Here is a 14720-nt window from a genome sequence, read left to right as displayed (position 1 = left end):
GACCCACCCGAACAGCCATCTACTTCAGTGAACCGGGAAAAAGATGCAATACGTTACCACAAATCTACAATGCAGAACTTTCTCTTATATGTGCTATATTGACATTGTCAACAGACTTGCACCTACATTGGCTAAAATTTACACCTCATCTGTTCTCTTTGCTGCTCTGTTTTACAAAAACATCGGATTCGCTTGAGCACACGGCTCATGGGTATTACAAATTGAGAATCATCTGGCTAAATGATGTGTGTATTCACCTTCACTCCCACCCTCAATATGGATGCTGATAGTACAAAAAAACTAATTTTGATTGGAACAATTGGAAGCTACAAAATAAAAAATCTGCACATTTTTCCTTGTTCTTAACGATTGATCAAGATGTAATTTTTCCTTTATCTTGTAACAGACTAATCTGTCGTTTATTTCATGTATTCCAAGACAGAACGGGTGATCTCTTCAAGGAAGGAAACAAAACCCATTGCAGTAGTCAGACCGCTTCCATCAACATCTTGTTCTTCTATAAGATAATTCTCAAATGCAGTTGCATCGTCTTGACCTCCACGGATAAATATTAGCTTTGGTGTGATACTTCTCTCCTGCTTCAATTTGTTAATTGTTCTCCTCAATAAGCCTGAAGCACACAAAATTGTTTGAGTGAAGCAAGAGATGATACCCAAAATAAAATGAAGCAAGAGAATTCTTCTTTTTCAAGTCCGGAACACAATCAATAATTTAAAAAAAATAACTTACAATCATGTGGAGGAGGAAAAGGAAGTGTGGCGTCAGCAGTTGAAGAATAATAAACAATGAGAGTTGTGAATGCATCTAGGAAAAATATTGGACTTCCGCTGGTTATAAGTGCAGCACGACTCAAAGAGTGTCGGGGGTATGCATGCTTGTCTGGTGTAGCATATGATGTCAGTACTGGATATACAGCACGGTGAAGAGAACTTGGTTCCAGGGCACTGCATGTAAGTTTCAATGAGTCAAAACGGTCAAAGCCCCCATCTAGAATCAATCATCTTTCTATTCGCAAGCAATTAACACATACGGTGAACACAAACTAAACAAAAGGGCAACTACTCATCTTAGATGGTTCTTTGTCAGTTAGGTTTTTACAAACTGAAACATTAACTAAATTAATTCTAAAATTCAACCATATAATGGGATCTGGCAGTGGAGGGAGATTTTCATAGACATGTCCATGGAATGAGGCTTCAGGAGATGTTCATTCTCGTACTTATTTTCATTTGCTGAAATTATCAGCTCCTTAAAATGACAAATTCCAGACGGGCAATGCAAACATCACTTGATATCTAGAAAAAGTGCAAAGAAATTGAAGAAAGACTTTCTTTTCACAATTTGGATGCAGGTGGACTCCACCAGGGTTGATTTCTCTCCACCCAAGAGGAGAGGTAAAATTATGTGGATTATGCACCATGACAGCAGTTCTGTGGACTACATGGGAAAAAGAAGAATGCAAGGATCTTTCCCATACCATATAAGTGATCATTAAGAGCATTTCTGTGAAAGTGGCACATCAAGCAAAAAAAAAAAAAGACTTTCAGTACCTTTTTTTTACTGAGGGCATTATTAGATGCTAAAAAGAATGTATCAGACTCCTCAATATGACTTCAGAGCGGTCCTGCTTGAGAGTTGGGACAGATTTGTTAAGTTGAACTTTGATGGAAGCCATTTAGGCAATCCCTGAATTTACGAATTGTAGGAATGTTCAGAGACTGCCTTGACAGAACCTCACTATTTGCTCTGGGCCCACAAGATATTACAGATCTACAAGGGCTGAGTTGTTAGCAATTTTACAGGGTTTGAGATTGGTTAAATCCCTCAACTATAGGGATCTGGCAGTGGAGGGAGATTCCAAAGTGGTAGTGAGATGAATTAAGAACAAAAAGGAAGGTTCTTGAAGTATAGAGATATCATGACAGAGATGAAGCACTAGGCTGAGACTACACTCAACTGAGGTCAGAGAGGTACACGCCAGTTGTATTGGGGGGTTTGTCTTCCAAGGAGATTGATAAAAATTGGATCACAAAGAAAATTTTGGGGGTTTGCTTTCCAAGGGGATAGATGATAATGTTTTGGAGGATACGTAGCTTGGGCTAGCATACCAAAGAGGGGTGCTTGGCATATGTTTTGCTATTGTAATTTATTCTTTTATCATAAATCAATAAGTTCATATGGTTACTGATCATTAAAAACAAAATTAGGGAAAGAATTCACAATGATTAGGCAGAAAATGAACTTCATGGAATTTCACATAGGTTAAGAGATGTATGATTGCAAACAAAGATCTCAAAATCCTGCAAGGTACCAATTCAGGAAATTAGCAGAAGATTAAGAGACTTGACGCTAAGAAAGGCTCTTGATTTTTGACAAAATTCAGACTATCATTGATATTGATGGTATATTAGCATTCAGCAAAAACAGATCCCTACTAATTCTAGGGAATTTCATATTGCATCGGTGTATTAATCAAGTTTTTGGTAAATGTGAAACTTCGGTTGAGAAAATTGGAGCTAAAGGTGCAAGACATGAACTTGAATGGTTACAGAGAACATGATAAAGAAATAGGAATGACATATTCAGCCTTGTCAGCCAGATTCCAAGATTTCAAATATGGCCTGTTTTCTAACCATAATTAAGTCGCATGCGTTTTCCTTTTATAGTTGATGGTGATATCACCCAGATTATTTAAAACATATCATACAATGTTTCCAGGTAAAATAACTATTTCATGCACTACTGAGGAAATTATCGGATACCTGAAAAGGCATTGCAAGTATATACGGTAGTCAGGATGAACACCTTCTTCATGGTAGCGAAGAAGAGGACTTCTAAGCAAAGCAAATACAAGGCGAGGTACAGGTTGCAACTGAGGGCATTGTGAGAATGCTACATCAATATGAGAAGTTGAACTTCCATTCTCATTGTGAACAAGTTTACAGGCATCATTATACTGAGCTGTTAGGATTACTAGCCAATCATGGAGTAACATCCTGCCTTCCCGGACTCCTTGCTCCAAAGAGGCTAATATGACCTGGAGAGGGCAAATATTAGCAAATAAGCAACATAAAGCAATGACATAAAAGTATTATATGAGGATAAGCTACATTAGTCCTGTGATTGATCTAAGAGTACATTTGACCACTTCTTTCCCATTGTGATTCAATTTGACTGCTGAAATTCCCATGCGTCCATTCAATTGTTGCATGAAACCAGAGGAAAATGTTGTGCCCTGGAGCTACAGAAGCAAATATTATAACAGGTCCCAGCCATCTGGGGTCTTGGGAGGGGTGGACTGGATACAGACACAAAGTTTGCCACTCTCAGACAGATTTTTGTTCATGCTTGTCAGCTTGATGTTTTACCATTGCACCAAGTAATGATCCCTTAAAAAAGGAAATAATATATGTAACCAAAATTCAAGGACTTGAAATGTTGGTTTGCCAATAAAATACCGCACCTGACAATGATTAACTGGGTTCTTTATGTAAATTCCAACTTCATAAATGGGTTCTCCTTTTAACACCTTAAAAGACAAGAGTGTCAAAGGGAATCTATTTGGTATCAGTTACCAAGTGATAAGAGCCAATTTTTACAATGGCTAGACAAAATTTGAATAATTTTCTTAATGTTACTGATGTCCCAGGGTAAATCCAAGGAGATTAACATTTCTCCTCATCTGTTAGTTGCATTTTATAATAGATTTATCCACCCACAGAAAACAAGTTTTAGAAATTATTAAAGAAGAAAAATTATTAAATAAAATAGAAATTATTAACAAAGAAAAAAACAGAAATTATTCGAAGGCATAGGAGAGAATCCTTTTTTTTTTTCTTTTTTGATAACAAAGAAGAAAAAAAATTAAAGAAAATAGAAATTACACCAGACCCAGTTGAAACCTAACTCAGCCAATTATTCAATTACAAATCATTAGAGGACAAAACAAATTTTACAATATTACAAAAGTGCACCACCATCCAACTGAAGTGATGCCCATAAATCCAATCCAAAAGAAGATCTAGATATTTCTCTAAATTCAAGATGCACTAGAAAATGATACAATATAAGAGATACAATAACAATCACAATTCTTCTAATATCACTACATTTGCATTTTTCTCTTTCTTTTGTTCCATATGCCCCAACAGATTGCAAAAGGAATCAAGCACCATAGTAATTGTGACTCCTTGCTTCCAGAAAAGTTGGCCTTAAAAAAAAAAACACTTTTGAACAGTAAATTAAGAATACTCAAACAAAATGGAGTTCGAAGGACAAGAAGGGTTCTCACCTGCCGGTAAGTGGAGAGAAGCTCTGAGAATAGAAAATAAAGAAATGCTGCTGGAGGAGATATTCTACCAGAAGGACTTTACGATCAAGATTAGAGAAGAGAGGAACGGTTTTGTTGGTGGGAGATGCTGTTCCTTGGTTTCTAGGTTTTTTAGATGGAGCTGCCCAAGTGAACTGGAGTGAAGTGAGGAAAGGTACGCTAAGGCAGGTCAGGAGAGAATACGTAGCTGAGAGAAGAAAGAACAACAAAGGATGGTTTGTTACTCTGGAAGAAAAGTTCGACAAAGGAAAAGGCAAACAATAATTATCCCTGAAGGTGCTCGGCAGCAGGGATGGTTAGCGGTGGCTAATGCTATACACAGGAGATTAGTCAGCAAGGAATCGAGGACCGTGAAGGTACAGGCAGAGAAAGTAGTTGGTGGACAGAGTAAGAAAGAAGAGATGACAGAAAGAAGAAAGAGACTGGAGAGGTTGGGCTTAGAAGACACAGTGGAAAACCAAGGGAAGCCAACAGTGGCGTTTACAATACCAGAACCAAAAATAGCTTTGGCCAGGGAGAAGGGAGCTTGGGAGAAGAAACTCATTTTATCTGCGAGGAAGGAGGTGAAGGACTGGAAAGGGCTGTTAGAGGAGGTGTCGTTGAAGCTTGGGTTAAACCAGACGGTCACTCTTATTCCATTCAACGATAGAAAAGCAGTCCTTGATGTGGGGGAGATGTCAATGGACTTCACCATGCTGGATACGAGTGAAGGACCTGTTAGAATTGAAAATTGGTGCCCCCTTTCAAATGAGGTTGCTGCTGTAGAAGGCAGTTTCAAGCTGAAGCTGCTAGGGCTACCTTTTCATCTCTGGCAAAAATTCACCCGAGAGAGATTGGTGCGAGCGATGGGTGGTGCTCTCCTGTCGTACAAGACTACAGATTTAAGAGCAGTTCTTTTGAGAGTTGCTGGAATGAAGCCTGAGGAAGTTCCGAGGGTACTACAACTATGTGCAGAAGGATACTGGTATAAAGTCTGGGTGAGTTCGGAAGTTGAAACGTTGCAGTGGATGGGGAGGTCGAAGCTTGAAGGAGATGATGACGTGGCAAGATGGATTACAGTTGGCGGGACTGAGCAAAGGAAGTTTGGACACGTGGCAACTGCTGGAGTGAAGCTCTCATCAAATGTGGAAGCTGAAAAGTCGAGGCATTTTTGAAAAAGCTTTCAAATTTTTTTGAAAACAAAAACAACTTTACAGCTGGTTTGTCCTATGTGGAGTTGGTCAAAGGAGTAATCCGGTCAGACCAAGGAGCGGTTCGAGTCAGGTCCAAGTTCGAGTTTCTCACTACACATTCTGACCCGACTGGCTCAGTTCCGGGTCGGTTTGTTCATAATGAGATAAGGGCCCACAGCACTTCTTCGGATTCATGTGACCACTTAAGTGGTCACGTGAGTCGTTTTTATAAGCAGCCGTTGATAGACAATTCCAAGTGTCTATCTTCTTCCTCACGAGATTTGACTGTTGGGGACCGAAAATCTCTTTCAGCCAGCCAGAGTTCATCGAAGAAGACTGAGCTGGATTCCGGTGACAAAACTTAGAGAAGACGACCGGGATGGGACGGGGGGAGATAGGCCAAATCCAAGATATTCCAGGGGGTGTAGGGAAGACGGTGAAGATGAGGACGGCGGTTGGGTCAGTTGTGGTAGCTCAGAGGAGATGTCAGACTCAGACGATGAAGCGGAATTTTAGTGTGACGAACATCAAGGAGAGTTGGAAGACACCTTAAACACTGATATACTATACTCAAAGCTTGCAGCAGAGGATCCCTTACTGCATAAAACCTCCACTGGGTGCAAAGAGATGAATGTTGCCAAGTGTGCTTTGAAAGACAAGGAGGAAAATCGAATACTAAGGAAGAATCAATCCAGGACAGTAACTTAAGACAAGGGACCTGCAAGAGAAATTCGGTTGCTCACCAAAATTCGAGCAGAGATGGCACAGGTGGGGATAAACGACAGAGCCTCGGAAGTACGAAGAAGGGTGAAGTCAGCCTAGGTGGCGATCAGCTAAGCCCTATTCAGAGAGTGGGAGGACTAACCCTGTCGATTGTCTCTTCTCCTATTCTTTCAGACCCAGGTATGGCTGTGGTTTCAGTTTTAGATACTAATGTCTGCTCTGGTAAGTTGGAGAAGGAGGAGGGGAACAGGAGTAGTGAGGTGTGTGTGTGTGAGGGGGGGGAAGAAAGATAAGGGAGAGGAAGAAGAGGAGTCTTTAGCTGAATTTGTAGGAAAGTTAGGTTGCAAGGTGAAAGATCTAAATGAGCTGAAAGGGTATTTACGGGCTGAAAAAGATGGCGGGAATAGGAGGAAGAGAAGGTTAGGTGAAGCTGAGAAACTGAAGTTGGAAGTGGACGAGGGCAAAGAGGCTAGAGTAAGGAAAGGGAGGGGAAGAAAAGGAGGCTATTAGAAGGAAAGGGAGTGGGGGTAAGCTGAGGTGTTGAAGAAATGAAGATTGTAAGATGGAATGTGAGAGGGTTGGGGGGTGCAAGGAAAAGAGCTTTAATAAAGGAGGTCTTAAAGAAAGAAAACCCAGACATTGTTCTAATTCACGAATCTAAACTCATGTCATTTGATAAGAGATGGGCTAGGAGCGTGTGGAGAGTGAACGGACTAAGCTGGGTTATGAGCCCTTCTTGGGGCTCATCTGGAGGGTTAATTACTTTGTGGAAGGATGAAGTAGTGGAGGGAGTGGAAGAGTTAATGGGAAGGTTCTCAATTTCTATCAAATTTAAACAGGTGTCAGATGGGTTTGAATGGGTCCTCACCAATGTTTATGGCCCCAATGGTTACAAACAAAGGAAGGAGTTGTGGGAGGAATTGGAAGATTTTAGAGATCTATGGGAGGGGCCATGGTGTGTAGGAGGGGATTTCAATGTGACTAGGTTCACCGAAGTAAGTAACAAGGTGAGGCAAAGGAACACTACCAGCATGAGAAAGTTCAATGATTTCATTAATGCTTTTGAGTTAAAGGAATTGAACCTTCTTCATAATAGCTTTACTTGGTCTAATCTCCAAGCTAAACCTGTCTGTTCCAAATTAGATAGGTTCTTGTTCACCACAGACTGGGAGGAGCATTGGGGAGATTTGGTGTCAAGGGCCTTACCTAGAGTTACTTCTGATCATTGGCCTATAACGATATGTAAGTCTGATCTTGGTGGTTGTGGGCCTTCTCCCTTCAAGTTTGAAAATATGTGGTTACTTCAGCCGGACTTCAAAGACAAAGTGAAAATTTGGTGGAATGAAAGTAACCCGGAAGTCAATTGGGCTGGGATGAAATTCCATTGGAAGCTAAAAGAGATGAAAGTCAAAATTAAGGAATGGAATACTATACATTTTGGGAGGATAGAAGAGAGGAAGCAGCAGTTGATAAGCTAGATAGAAGAGTTAGATGCGAAGGAAGAAAGTGGATGTTTTGGGGATCGGGATAAAGAACTGAGGTGGGAGTTAAGGAAGAGTTTGGAGGACACAATTTTCAAAAAAGAAGTAAGTTGGAGGCAGAAACCTAGACACAAATGGGTGAAGGAAGGAGATAGGAATACAAAATTTTTCCATGCAATAGCCAATGGTAGAAGAAAGAAAAACACCATCTCTAAGTTGGAAGTTGATGGGACAATCTTAACTCAACAGCAAGAGATTGCTGGGGCTTTTGCGGAACACTTTAAATCCATTTTCGGAAAGCCTCTGCAAGAGGGATTAAGGATCGAAGGGTTAGATTGGCCTAAGCTCCCTGATGAGTTGAGGTTGTGGCTGGAAAGAGAGTTTGACTTAGAAGAAATTAGGGATGCCATTTTCTCCATGGATAGATCTAAAGCCCTGGGCCCTGATGGTTTCACGATGGCCTTCTATCAAGATTGCTGGGAGATAATTAAGGATGATATTCAAGCAGTGTTCTCGGAATTCTTTCGAAGAGGGGTGATAAACCCAGGCCTAAATTCTACTTTTATTGCTTTAATTCCAAAGAAGGTTGGGGCTTGTCACCCTAAAGAGTTCAGACCCATCAGTCTGGTTAACAGCCTCTACAAGATCATTGCTAAGGTGTTATCCAGAAGAATTAGAGTGGTGCTCCCCTCAATTATCTCCCATAATCAAGGTGCCTTTGTGATGAGTAGGCAAATTGTGGACCAAATCTTAATTGAAAATGAGAGTGTGGAGGATTACAAAAGTAGAGGGGAGAAAGGGTTGGTGTGTAAGGTGGATTTGGAGAAAGCATATGATCTGGTTGATTGGTCTTTGTTGATGGAAGTTTTAGAGTCTTTTGGGTTTGGGCAAAGGTGGTGCAAGTGGATAAAAGGGTGCATTAGAACTTGCCATTATTCTGTGTTAGTAAACGGCAAAGTGGTGGATCACCTTCTAGCTGTCCGAGGTATTAGGCAAGGGGACCCTCTCTCCCCGTTCCTCTTTATCCTAATTGCTGAAGTGTTAGGGAGGCTTATTGAGAGGGCAGACTCCAGAAATCTGATTAGTGGTTGGAGAGTAGGGAGGGATAGGGTTCCGGTCACTCACCTACAATTTGCAGATGACACAATTATGTTTTGTGATGGCAAGGAGATTAGTGGGGTGAGCAATCTAAAGATGGAGATTAAAGTGTTTGAACTAATGACTAACCTCAAAGTAAACCTTGATAAGAGTTGTGTGATTGGTATTAATATGAGTGAAGGAGAGGTGGAGGAAAGGGCCCGAGCGATAGGTTGTGAGATAGCTCATTGGCCACTGAAGTATTTAGGGCTTCCTTTAGGGGATAATCCTAGAAAAAGGAGTTTTTGGAATCCGGTGATTGACAGGTTCACTAAAAGGCTAGCTTCTTGGAAGAAGAATTACTTGTCTTTGGGGGGTAGGATAACCCTAATTAAGTCAACATTGGCAAACCTTCCAGTCTATTACTTGTCGGTGTTCAGAATCCCTGAAGGAGTTTGTAGGGAGTTGGAAAAACTAATGCGGGACTTTTTATGGGAACCCGGGGAGGAGAAAAGGGACCATAGAGTTAGGTGGGAGCTAGTTACAAGAGCTAAAAGTGAAGGGGGACTGGGGCTGGGGAACTTGAAGAAGAAGAATGAAGCTCTGTTAGGGAAATGGTTATGGAGATGGTCCAAAGAAAAGGAGAATCTGTGGGCTAAAATAATCCTAAGTAATCATGGGCAAGAGGCAGCTGGTTGGGATCCGGGACTATCATCTAGGGCTTCAAGAGCCTCTCCTTGGAAGTCCATTCATGCCATCCTTCAGTCTTTTCTTCCCTTCATCAGGTATGATCTTGGTTCTGGTTTGTCGGTAAATTTTTGGGAACACACTTAGGTGGAGGATTTTCCTTTGAAAGAGCAGTTCCCCTCCTTGTATGCTTTGTCTAGGTTTAAAAATGAACCAGTGGCAACCTTTGCTACCCTATCTAATTCTGCTATTGGTTGGAACTTGGGTCTTAGAAGGGCTCTCAGAAATTCTGAGTTGGAACCCATTTCGAATTTGCTTAAAATCTTGGATGAGGTAGCTCTTGAACTTTCCCATGTGACTCTAGGTTTTGGTCTCTTGTCCCTTCAGGTATCTTCTCTTGCTCCTCTTTTTTCAAAGCATTGACACAGCCTAGTCCGGTACCTGGGTCTTCTTTTCCAGTCCAGAAAGTTTGGCATAGCCCTATCCCTCCTAGGGTAGGTGCTTTTTGTTGGGAAGCAATCCTAGAAAAGTGTAACACTTGTAACATACTTCAAAAGAAAAGGCCTAATTGGTGTTTATCTCCGCATTGGTGCATCTTATGTAAGAAGAATGGTGAAAGCTGTTATCACTTGCTTGTTTCTTGCCCTTTTGTTTCAGAGATTTGGTGTTGGTTCTTTTCTTTATTTGGTTGCAGGTGGCCCTCCCCTTCAAGCGTGCAAAGCTTGTTCAGTTCCACTCTAGTGAGGGGTTTAAAGAAGAGAGGTAAAATTTTGTGGAGATGTGCTAGAGCTGCTATTTGTTGGACGGTTTGGGAAGAAAGAAATCAAAGATTATTTCATGACAAAGAAAAAAGCAAGGAAACCCTCATAGAGATTGTTTATGTTAGGGTGGCACACTGGGTCAAGTCTTTGAAGCTTTTTGAAGCCTATTCAGTAGGAGACATCATTAGAAACTGGGAAGAAGTGGCTCGGTCAGCTCCTATGTCTAGTGCTATTAGACCTGTTTGGACTCCACCAGATTTGGGTTTCATCAAATTTAACTTCGATGGTAGCAGTGAAGGTAATCCAGGCCCTTCAGGCATAGGTGGTAATTTTCAGGGATGAAGAGGGTCGAATTATTGCTATGTTCTCAGGATCTATAGGCTGGGGGGATTCTCTGAGAGCTGAAATCCTGGCAGTTCTAGAAGGAGTAAAAAGAGCTAAGCAGTTGAATATTAGTAAGCTGCTGGGGGAAGGAGACTCTCAAGTGACTGTTAGTTGGTTGCAGAAGGAAGAGTCTAGCCTGTGGAAGTTCTCAAATGAAAGAAAGAAAATCAAGCAGCTAACTCAGAATATGATTGTAAGGGTTCAATGGGCCAAGAGGAGCACTAATTCCATGGCTGACACCTTGGCTAAACAGGGGGTGGGAAGATCTAATTTCTTTTGGGCTATATTGTAATAGGTGTTTTCAGTTCTGTAAGTGAGGGTTAAGATGTCTTACCCCTCCAACCTGGTTGTAATTTCCATATATTTTTAATAAAATTACTGTTATTGATAAAAAAAAAAACACTTTTGAGAATGCTGGCTCATGTCTGTCTTTCAACTAACCCTGAAAGAATCTCCAAACAAAATCTGCTAAGCTACACTTACTGAAAAGATTAATGATTGATTCTTCATGATCACCATGCATAACTAGGGTCAATTGACCGGTTTTGGATTGGATCCCGTCCAAACCAAAATCAATTTGGACGGACCAACAAGACATTGAATTGGACCAGTCCAGACTTAATGGTCCAAAGTATTTATTGGATTGGGTTGGACCTGTTCCATCCATAATGAGTTTATATTGGATTGGGTTGGATTGAGCCAATATCTGGTCCATTAATAGAAGATAAGAATATAGGTGTCAATGGATCAGGTTCGGGTTAGAACTAATCTAAATTAAAACAAACTTGAACAGATTGGATGGTCCAGACATTGAATTGGACCAATCCAAAATAGTCCAAAATATTCATTGGATTGGATTGGACCTGGTCTATTTGTAATGGACTCACATTGGACTGGATCGGATTGGACCAAATCCAGTCCAATTGACACCCCTAGCATAACGCACGGGCTTGCCAAAAACCCCTACTGTTCAGGTGATCTAATTGCTGAAAAGATGAATGGCTGATTCTCAGAGAATTCAATTTGATTTCTGATTAGAACCTCATGAAATGATTTGACTGTACCATCTAGCATCCAGTAATGCTGGTCATACATCAGACTCTTCCAATCTTCTAAATAACTTCATTCATTCCTCTATCTCTCTTTCCAACGGTGGGCATAAGTAGGACTCCAAATCATCAGCCTATCACTTCAAAACACTCTTAAGACAGTTATGTTCTTCTCACTTAGGCAATATAATCTTGGTTTCACAACCCTACTTCACACCATTCAACTTCCCAAATTCACACTCTACCCCCTCCCCCACTTTGAATTTTCTGCTATTCACAAAAACCTGATGAACTTAATGATACCCTTCAAAACACAACCCATGTATTGCAGAAACTTCTCTTGTATCTCATTCAAACTGAATCACCCCACAATTACTTACTATTATCCTCCATAATGCCCCCTCCACCCCCCCCCCCCCCCCAAACCTCCAAAAGCACTTCCCCAACAAAGCATTATTCATCACTCTTAAATTATCATTCTACTCAAAACTGTGAAACCTTCTAATTTTACTGTGAAATAGAAATGTCTCCTCTTCCAACTGTGAAACCTTCTACTTTTACTTCTCTTATTATCATTCTACCCAAAACTTCTGCCACCAAAACAAAGAGTAAAGGTGAGAATGGATCTCCTTGCCTTATACCTCTTGAGGCTTGAAAGAATTCTGTTGAGACCCCATTGACCAACATTGAGAATGATATTGAAGATATGCAAGCGTAAATCCAACTTCTCCATTTGTCCCCCAAACCTATTCTTTCAAGTACTTCTAGAAAACCCCATTCAACATGCCATATGCCTTCTCAATATCAAGTTTGTAAATAACACCTTCCCTCCCACTCTTATTTTCTTTCCAAAGCTTCTTAAACATTATAATATCTTTTTGATAATACCCCAACATGACTTAAAGAAAGTGATAGTAAAGGCATGGTAGAGTTCCTATAAATAAGTTTAGCCATATTGTGATGTTATACTCAGTTCCCATTAGGCTATGGTGACTCTATCAGGCCGAACACTTATCAATGCTCCAAAGGTTAAGATTGGGATTCTCACACCCAGCGTACAGAAATATGAAGGTAGAAGAGCAGAGCCAGTAAGTTAGCTGGGTCCTTGGCAAACATAGACATTGCATCAGGATAGCCAGATCTTTGGCCAATAGCATGCCTGCTTTCATTGGGTTCAAAGATCAGAAAATTCCATATCCGATACTCTGTCTAGGGAGGATATAAGTAGATCTTGAATGTTCTGTGAATCCAGCAATTGTAGATACAGTTACAATGTAAGATATTCTGGTATCAGGTAAATTGGGGCTAGCCTTGATTTCTAATCAGGAGTTTTCTTTTTTTTCCTGATAGGTAATTGGGGATTGTACCTGTCTTATTTGTATTTTCCTCTGCATTCTTTTCTGTAACTAATAAATTTGCTTGTTTTGTTATTGATCAAAATAACCAGTAACAGATATCTATCCAAAAAAATCAGTAACAGATTAGATTTACCAAAGTAAAAGGTAAAAAATAACCGAATTATTAGTGCTATTCATTACTCAAGAGCAGTGAATACTTTCATTACCATAGAGTAAGAAAAATTAACTGAAAGAAGTTTACCTTATGAACAAGGATTGACAGAACAACCTCAGGATCAACACTGTCATAAAGTTCATTGATGTTTCCAGCAGTTGAATATTGTACAGTTCGTATCCTCAATCGACGTTTGAGGATATGCTTAGATCTATATAGAGCAAATCATGTTGTTAAACATAAAAGCTGTTAAAGTAATATTTTAATAAGTTTGTACATTTAGCCTTGAGAGAAAACCTAGTAAAAATTTGTACTGGGTGGCCGGGGGGAGCGAAAGGTTAAGATGATAGCAGAACTGTGCAATTACTTCATAATTATGATAAAATCAAACTAGAAATGCAGTAAGCATTTTACAGAAATGAAAACATCAAATGCTAGTCTTGACAGTATGGCCGGCCAGAAATAAGAGGAAGAGAAGAGAAGAGAAGAGAAGAGGAGAAGAAGAGAAGAGAAGAGAGGAGAGAAGAAAGAAGGGTTTTGCAATGTAACAGTGCTGGCAGCGCCAGCCTTTATTTTAATATATATAGGGCGGCAGAAATAACAAGGGAAAAGACCCTTGTGCCCCTGAGTACAATAACAGACATAACAGAAAGAAAAAACACTTTAATTAGCCAAACAGACCATAACATCAGCAACTAAATTATTTTAACACTCCCCCTCAAGTTGGAGCATAGATGTCAATCATGCCCAACTTGTCACACAAATCTTTGTGCCGCGCATGATGAAGACCTTTGGTGAAGATATCTGCAAGCTGTTCTTCTGAGCTGACATATGGTGTACACACTTCTCCACTTTCAAGTTTCTCTTAGTAAGGTTGTTCGATCTGCTCTCTTTAATCAGTATTCCCGCTCTGATACCATCTTGACAGTATGGCCGGCCAGAAATAAGAGGAAGAGAAGAGAAGAGAAGAGGAGAAGAAGAGAAGAGAAGAGAGGAAAGAAGAAAGAAGGGTTTTGCAATGTAACAGTGCTGGCGGCGCCAGCCTTTATTTTAATATATATAGGGCGGCAGAAATAACAAGGGAAAAGACCCTTGTGCCCCTGAGTACAATAACAGACATAACAGAAATAAAAAACACTTTAATTAGCCAAACAGACCCTAACATCAGCAACTAAATTATTTTAACAGCTAGAAAGCTAGGAAAAAATAAATTATGTTTGCACAATGCACATAAATCATGATCTTTTCCTTAAAGTAATAATCTTTCATATAGGAATTTCCACAGTGATTATGCTTCCAGCAGGACTAGGAATCATCTACAGATAAAGAATGAGAGTCCATGAAGCCTACTAACACATTGAGGCTAAAGGATCAAAAAATAAGTTACTAACTGCTTGCCAATTTTGATCTCCATTCCGGATGAAATGAAGAGTGCAATGAAAACTAGATTGTTTGGTCTGTGCAAATACCTGAGGGCCTTTTCAGATGGAGGTTGAATTGGTATATGGGAGGTGGGATTTTTC

The 14720-nt window shown here is 40.2% G+C and overlaps 1 protein-coding gene across 2 annotated transcripts in view; it reads right to left on the bottom strand.

Annotated features, from left to right (window-relative positions):
* Positions 1-53: 53 nt before the first annotated feature.
* Positions 54-14720, bottom strand: part of LOC104588818 (sec23/sec24 transport family protein) — a 32228-nt gene continuing 17561 nt past the window's right edge. For both annotated transcript variants that reach the window (XM_088889478.1, XM_010246912.3), the window contains exons 11-14: positions 13285-13408; positions 2784-3058; positions 751-965; positions 54-631 (exon numbers count right to left, since the gene is read on the bottom strand). In XM_088889478.1, coding sequence (XP_088745604.1) covers positions 420-631; positions 751-965; positions 2784-3058; positions 13285-13408 — 826 coding nt within the window. In that variant the 3' untranslated portion in view covers positions 54-419. The remainder of the gene's footprint in view (positions 632-750; positions 966-2783; positions 3059-13284; positions 13409-14720) is intronic.

The sequence above is a fragment of the Nelumbo nucifera genome, chromosome 6, assembly GCF_055504915.1.
Source record: "Nelumbo nucifera cultivar China Antique chromosome 6, China Antique-T2T, whole genome shotgun sequence".
NCBI lineage: Eukaryota > Viridiplantae > Streptophyta > Magnoliopsida > Proteales > Nelumbonaceae > Nelumbo > Nelumbo nucifera.
This window is presented reverse-complemented; position numbering and strand designations above follow the sequence as displayed.